Raw genomic sequence first — 8,330 nt, 5'->3', positions numbered from 1 at the left:
TATGATACTATATATAATAAACACATGTGATAATATTTAAAAAAACCAACTGTAATAAAATTAAAAAAAATTAATAATAAAAACCGCTTTTGTTCATCATCGCTTAAGTGGCGGCTAGATGGAGCCTAAACATATGGCTAAAAATCTCATATGGGTAAAAAAAAAACTAAAAGGGACTAATTGGAAAAAATCCGGACGAATTCTTGATTTCGAACGCCTAAATATGAACTTATTTTGAATAGTGATATGTTTTAGTTGCAGTTGAAGTAAAGAAAGATCATGAAATGAAATGTGGCAGCAAAAGACCCAATTGGGATGATGTAGACAAACTAATAATAGAAAGAAGTTGAATGTTTATACAAAAACAGTTTCATGTTTTCAATTTTATTTAGGGATTTCATATCATGTCTTAGGTATGTCGTCCCATAATCATCTCTTAATTTTAACTTAATTCTTCTTCATCCTTTTCCATCAATCATATCGATTATTCTAGCCCTATGCTAGTAACAAATTCAGGACCCCTCATTTATTTTTAATTAAGTCCCCTTTCTACTGCTGCCACATTTTCTGGAATATATATATATATATAATAGACTTCAGTCACTTTCATAGTTTTTGACATTTTAATCCATTAACTTCTTAACTTGTAAACCAAATTAATCTGCTTCTAGTCCCACCAATTAAGATTCTTCTCCCTTTACAAATTAAGAAAATGGATAAAGATTGCCCCCATAAACTTAGCATGTAACATTAATTTACTCTAAATTTAACTCTTTTTAGATATATAGATAATATATATATTATTTTTTCTCTACATATCAATATACAATTTTATATTAAATAGTTTATTGACACTGTATCACAATCTCTTATATTATGTTGTTTAGAGAATTTAAATTGTATCATAATATATATTGGATCCATATTATATACGCTTTAAATCTATGAGATATTACATGCTGAGTATATATATATCCTAAAAATCAAACTATTGAAATAAATAGAAAATTCATACATAAAAGTAGTAGAACTAGAAAGTTGGATGATACAAAGCCTTTCTGACTCAGCTAGTAGTAGGCGCGGGTTTTTTAGGTCTTACCTATAAATTTGCCATTTTGGAAATGTACAGTGACATGAATTTATTCTACAACTTGATATTTAAATATAGGATTTATGACTTTTTTTTTTCATTGTGTCAATATTTTATGTAAACATGCATATGCATGTATCATTTAAATTGATTTGGAAAAAAACATAGGCAAAAAGCATTCTGAGGCTCTAATATTGTATTGTTTGGTGCATTAAGCCCTCAATCTTTCATTTAGATACATTGAGCCCTTGATCTTTCATTGTTTGGTGCATTAAGTACTCGATCTTTCATTTAGACGCATTGAGCTCTCCATCTTTCATATATGGGTGTATTATACCCTTTCGTAAATCAATTTGTATATAGGTGTATTAAGGTCTATTTGGTTAGGTTTATATAAGTGCAACGTTTAACATTTTCTCTGGACATTACAACATTTTAGAGCTTTTCACGAAAAGATCTTTTTAGAGCTTTTCATGAACAGCTGTTTGTAGTTACTTGTTATTTACAAAATTATTCTTCTTATTTCCACAAAATGTGTTTCCTTTTTAACATTATTTTTATTTTTAGAACATAATTATCAAAAAACAAGGTTTTATTGTGTTCAATAAATTTTTTATTTTTTTATTTAAATTATTTTTATTAATTTGTATAATATATTTTTTATTTTATAATTTATTTGTTGATTAATTTAAAACATGTCCATATTAGACATTTTAAATATTACTCCATCCATTCTCAAATAAGTGTCGTTTTAGATAATTGTTTTTGTTCTTTTTTAAATGTCGTTTTCGTTTTTCAATAAAATTTAGTATAGTTTTTTGGTCTAAGCTTTTAAATCTTGTCTTGATTTATGTGTTTTTTAAGCTTTCAAAGTTTTTTCTCCAACCATTATAGGAGAGAGAATTTTTATTTAGTTAATCCATGTAAATTTATTAATTTAAGTGCATATTAATTGTGTTTCTTAATTTGTGTGAAAAACTCTAAAACGACACTTATTTGAGAATGGAGGGAGTAACAGCAACAATTCAATATAATTTTACCAAACACTAATAATTAAAACAGCTAATAACAAACAACCAACAACAAGAACAAACATTTTACTATGACTGCAAACAGTTAACATCAACAACAATATCTATTAGCTAACAGTTGAATCAAACAGGTCTTTAATACACCTATATATGAATTGATTTACGGAATGATCTAATACACCCATATATGAAAGATCAAGGGCTCAATGTGTCTAAATGAAAGATCGAGGACTTAATACACCAAACAATGAAAGATCAGGGGGCTCAATGTGTCTAAATAAAAAAATCGATGACCTAATACATCAAAGAATAAAAGATCAGGGATCTCAGGATACTTTTTGCCAAAAAAAATACCACTAACGATTAAATTAATACTTAAAGTAAACTTTTGTAGGAAAATTACCTCTAAAAACCAAATGAAAGGGCTAACTTTTCCCTTTATCAAAATAAATTGTGGTCATATATATATATATATATTATCAGTAAGAAAAGAAATTGCAGTTCATTAAATATTTTCCTTATTTGAACAAATTTGTTTTGATTTACTTGATACTATGTGTTATCCTTATCAACCAAACATTGAAACAAAAGGTTAAAGTTTTTTCATATATAGAAGTAAATACTGAATTTCTAACCAAACATCTAAACCGCCATTTTTAATATAAAAAAGCTAATATTAAGAGAAAAATGAATAAACAAACACGCCGTAAATAATAGTTAAGTGTCAATATAGTTTTTTATTATAATTTTTTGACCGCAACTTTGCATGTGAATACCACCTAAATTTGAAGGGTGTACATACATACATACATATCCTATCATATGTTAAAGTTTTATTAAATTTCATTAATAAATGAAGTTGCCAAACACTCGATCGCTTGGTTTATAGAGACTCTTTTTTTTTTATATTAGTTTTATAGACACTCTAATAATATGTAATTTATAATAAAAGTTTAAGCTAATAGTTAAAGTTTAATAATGTTTATATATATTTGACAACTCATACAATTTATAGCGGGTAATCATCTATCTCATAAATTAACTATAATGTGACTGTTTTTTTTCATTTTATATATAAAAAAAATTGACTTTATATAAAATAACATTATATTATAATCAACTTTCGTCATTTTATAGTTTAACCCAATAATTATATGTTATCATACCTTTGTGTAATGAATTTCCAGCTAGGATTCCGATCACTTGAAAACACAATAACTGTTAGAAAAGAAGCCGAAAATCGGCGAACCCTCTCTGATGCTAAAATCAGGTAATAATCGAGAATATCAAAGACTGAATGAAATATATCAAAGTTATTAAGAAATTAGATACTTGGATTCTGGGAATACTTCTATAATTTATAGATAATTAGAGTTGTTTCCTTGGACATGTGACATCTTATGATAGGTCAATGGGCTCTATCTTTGCGTGCCAACATGTTTATAAAAGCGAGGAGCGTACATTTGGAGTCTAGTGCTGTAATTGGTCCACGTGTCTCTTGCAAATACCCATCTGAAGACTACGTTCGGTCGTATTAAGATGACCGAAGCTTTGATCTTAATTTGAGCTTCGGTCAAGACTTACCTTCCTCCTATTGAACGGGCCAAGGCTTATCTAAGATCCTTAAGTCATGTTGGGCTTTCTTTACATAAACCCAAATAACTTAATACCATAACAGATGCCATTATGAAAACGTTTTTAGGCTTTTATTGGATGACGCTGGATGAACTAATAAGATTCAATATACCTACATGATTGTACTCTTTCGTATACTAACCAATAAGATTTATTCTTTTATTTTATCAAACCATATAAGTATATAATATACTATAAAAATGTTGTACTTGATGTAAATTTGGAAAATCTAACATAAGAGTAGTTCAACTTCGCTTTTTAATTGATTACATATAAACGACACCATGGTATAAGTTTTTTTTTTTTTTTTTTGATAAAGGGATAAGGGTATTATAAGTGAAATTAAAACGATATCAAGAATGGCCCACCACTTTACTGTTTCTTTTCCATCAAATACCTCATCAAAACGATGCGGTTTGACGCGGGATTTGGAAAAATAACATTATAGCTCCTTCAAATTTAAAGGAATTAAGAATCATCGTGTCTGAAATTAGTTAATAATATTAATTTGGTTCAAAATTAAATTTAAATATCAATATATTTTTTTAACTTGACACTATTAGTTTAAAATAATGTGTCCACACGAGAAATCAACATGTGTCAAATAACTACTAATCATATATTATAATACGTGCCATTTTATACTGATTTAAACTTGATTAATATTTGACATGCAATAATTACAATGGTATGTAAAAAATGGTTAATTTATAGTCTAAATCTATCTTAATTTTAAGAAATTTTACAGTAGTACGTAAAAAATGTTTTCGGACCACTAAACTGATAATATATATACGCAAAGAACATATGATCTTGTAAAAGTTTTTACGAGTTCGATTCGGTAAATTATTTTTTTACGCATACACGTGTAAAATTGACTCTCAGTGGACCAATATTATATTCGCCACTAATTTCAGTTTGGATTTTTCATATTTTTTTTTTTTTTGTTGATGATGTATGTTTTATGTAAAACTAATTGATTCCTTTCTACTTACTTTTTTTAGTAGCTTTTACAAATCAAAGAGCCTAAAACTAATGGCTGAAAGAAAAACAAAAGTTGTTACAAATAATAATTGATCGCTTTTGATTTTTTCTTCTCAATCTTCTTTATCTAATCATACTTATAACCAACATAACCAACCAATCTCCATTACTTTATTTTCTTTTTTAATTAATGAATAAATTCAATTTATTAAACAAATCTGCTCATTAATATTATTTCCACTACATCTTAGGAAGATTTTCTTAATTAAAAATGATCAAATAAATTAATTGCTGTTGATGAAAAAATAATGAATGCCGACTTGCCTTTAATTAACAAAAAAAGAATAATAATTCTATGATCTTATACTAACATGCACAAAATCTTATACCCGTTACTAACTACTATTATTCCCACTTAAGATATTCAAGCTTTGACTTCAAAACTAGAAAAAAAAAAAATCAATCAGAATCAATCACATTTTGTAAAAAGAGAAGATTAAAGTAAAATTAGTGATAATTAAGAGGGAGAAAGTGGCCGACATGGGTTAGCAAATGGGTTGAAGAATGCAGGAACATATGGACCCTATGGTGGAACCATTTTACACTTGAAAGTTAACCATTGGGGTACCTTATTTTCCGTGGGTCTCTCTACATGCCATTTTCTATAAGATTTTTTGTCGGACAACACTCTCTTTCCTCCTTAATTTTAATTAATTTCTACTTACTACTACATCATTCTATTATTATTATCTAATTATTTCAAAATCTTTCCCCACGCGAGCTTTACTCGTTTGTCAAGCACTGCCTCAACTAACAAATTAACAAAATATACAGTGAGATCCCATTAATAATTAATTATATAAATCAGCATAAAAATGTGCCATGTTTCATAGGGCGGTGTTGAAAATCAAAGCGCGTACAATATGAGTATGGATTTTATCTTGAATTACAAAATCATAATTATTTATTAATAATTAAATAAGAGAAATGTTGTCTGTATGGTCAAATGGGTATTTTGTCATACTGTCTGTAAATAAGCCACTATATATACCTTTCAAATGGACATCTCCAAACTCATTCTTCTCCAAAACATTCTTTCTCTTTTCCACTAATAACCCCCTTCATCAACACTTGTGTATTTTTAGCAAAAAAGAAAGAAAGAAAAAAATATGAGGCTCTTGTCTAGAAAAGCCACGTGTAATACTCATGGTCAGGATTCATCTTATTTCCTAGGATGGGAGGAGTATGAGAAAAACCCCTATGATCACATCAAAAATCCTTCCGGGATTATTCAGATGGGCCTTGCAGAGAATCAGGTAATAATCTTTTTTTATAAAAATTAATTAATCCGATTACTCGATTCGATTCGGTTCAGTGAGGCTAACTTTGATTTTATTATTTTGCAGCTGTCATTTGATTTACTTGAGAAATGGCTAGCAAACAACCCAGACCCAGCTGGGTTCAAAAAGGATGGACAGTCAATATTCAGAGACCTTGCACTGTTTCAAGATTATCATGGTCTGCCGGATTTTAAAAAAGCATTAGTGGATTTCATGGCGGAAATAAGAGGGAATAAAGTGACATTTAATCAAAACAACATCGTTTTAACAGCAGGTGCAACTTCTGCTAATGAAACATTAATGTTTTGCCTTGCTGAACCTGGAGAAGCTTTTCTTCTTCCCACTCCATATTACCCTGGGTAAGTCCAAGTTTTTATTTAAATTATATTATTATTATTATCTTAGTATATACTTTTACTTTTCTGAAATTGTAAGTTACGTTATTCTGACCTCTACTTTTCTACTTAATTCATGCAGATTTGATAGAGATCTTAAATGGAGGACTGGAGTTGAAATTGTACCAATTCAATGCACAAGTTCAAATGGCTTCCAAATCACTGCACCAGCTCTTGAACAAGCTTATCTCGAAGCCGGAAAACGTAACCTAAAGGTCAAGGGTGTGCTCGTAACTAACCCTTCAAACCCTCTAGGAACATCCATGACTCGGACCGAGTTAAATCTTCTACTCAACTTCATTACTACAAAAGGAATCCATCTCATTAGCGACGAAATCTACTCCGGCACCGTCTTTTCCTCCCCGGAGTTTGTTAGTATAATGGAGATTCTCAAGGACAGGAAATGTGATAATGAAGTCAGGAATAGAGTTCACATTGTGTATAGTCTTTCAAAAGATCTCGGACTCCCCGGATTCCGAGTCGGTGCAATTTACTCCAATGATGAATTAGTTGTATCCGCCGCAACGAAAATGTCAAGTTTCGGATTAGTTTCGTCGCAAACACAGTATCTTCTCTCAGCACTTTTATCTGATAAGAAGTTCACGAAGAATTACATATCGGAGAATCAGAAAAGGCTTAAAAACAGGCATAGAATGCTCGTAAAAGGCCTCGAAAAAGGCGGTATAAGTTGCCTGAAAAGCAATGCCGGATTATTTTGCTGGGTTGATATGAGACATCTGTTGAAATCAAACACATTTGAAGCAGAAATAGAGCTGTGGAAAAAGATCGTTTATGAAGTTAAGTTAAATATATCTCCAGGTTCATCTTGCCATTGCACCGAACCAGGGTGGTTCCGAGTTTGCTTCGCGAATATGTCTGAAGAAACGTTGGATTTGGCTATGGAAAGATTGAAACGTTTCGTGGATTCAATGAGTGAAATTAGCAGCCATCAGATGATGAAAAATTCAAGAAGAAGATCTCTCACAAAATGGGTTTTCCGATTATCGTTTGACAATACCGGCCGTGAGCCTGAAGATCGATAGTCTGGTTTTTTCTTCTTTGTGAAACCATACCATTATATTTTTTTTTACCAAAATATTTTTGGTGGATAAATTTTTTATTTTGTAAACTTTTGTAATTTTAGAAAGTGCACTCAGATCCATGTATGTGGATCTTGAAGTGTAAAACTCTGTGTCAAATCAAATTATTCAATGAAAATTCATCTTATCTATGAACTTAAATTCCATTGTGATCATATCATCCATGTGTGACAAATAATTAAAAATGAATACAACACATGATAAATAAAAAAAAGACGGTGAGAAAGTCATCAGGTGATCTGCCGACCGACGTACCTCCGGCATGAATAATTGAGATAGGACCGACCTTGATGTTAATGATTATGAGAAGGAGAAGCAATAATTTAGTAATTAAAATGGTAAGTATTTGACGTAGTTTAAGGCGTATGAGAAGGAGTATCGTAGTGAAGTAGGATGTTTACACTTATCAAAAGCAATGGATAGTTACATGACAAGGATAGACTCCAAAATCAAGGAATATATATAGCTATATTATTATTATTATTATTATTATTATTATATGGTTTTATTTAATTAGTGGTAGGCCACCTAGGGTTTACATTACAACATATGTACACATTGCTTTCTAGGGTTGAAGACAACAATAATTACATCAACTATAGACAACTTCTTTAAACAAATATATGTGGAGAGAAAATCAAAACTTAACGGCGTAATATGAATGATGTATTATGTTTCGTTATTGAAATCTAAATTTGTATCCTTTTTTAATCGTTATTGAAACCTAAATTGATACTTCTCTTAAATTTTTAATA

At 29.8% G+C, this 8,330-nt stretch overlaps 1 protein-coding gene across 1 annotated transcript; it reads left to right on the top strand.

Annotated features, from left to right (window-relative positions):
• The first annotated feature begins 5,840 nt into the window (after positions 1 to 5,840).
• LOC136230190 (1-aminocyclopropane-1-carboxylate synthase 8-like) lies at positions 5,841 to 7,710 on the top strand. The gene is made up of 3 exons (XM_066019174.1): positions 5,841 to 6,056; positions 6,147 to 6,439; positions 6,558 to 7,710. The coding sequence occupies exons 1-3, from the start codon at positions 5,910 to 5,912 to the stop codon at positions 7,516 to 7,518; spliced, it is 1,401 nt and encodes a 466-aa protein (XP_065875246.1). The 5' UTR covers positions 5,841 to 5,909; the 3' UTR covers positions 7,519 to 7,710.
• Positions 7,711 to 8,330: the final 620 nt, after the last annotated feature.

This window comes from Euphorbia lathyris, chromosome 5, assembly GCF_963576675.1.
Source record: "Euphorbia lathyris chromosome 5, ddEupLath1.1, whole genome shotgun sequence".
NCBI lineage: Eukaryota > Viridiplantae > Streptophyta > Magnoliopsida > Malpighiales > Euphorbiaceae > Euphorbia > Euphorbia lathyris.
The sequence above is the reverse complement of the archived record's forward strand: the minus strand, read 5'-3'. Positions and strand labels throughout refer to the sequence as shown.

Bases quoted from the DNA above. Each gene is read 5' to 3' on its own strand.
- LOC136230190 (XM_066019174.1), top strand. From the start codon at position 5,910: ATGAGGCTCTTGTCTAGAAAAGCCACGTGTAATACTCATGGTCAGGAT. The intron at 6,057-6,146 runs GTAATAATCTTT...ATTATTTTGCAG, and splicing joins TGGGCCTTGCAGAGAATCAG to CTGTCATTTGATTTACTTGA. The intron at 6,440-6,557 runs GTAAGTCCAAGT...TAATTCATGCAG, and splicing joins CCCACTCCATATTACCCTGG to ATTTGATAGAGATCTTAAAT.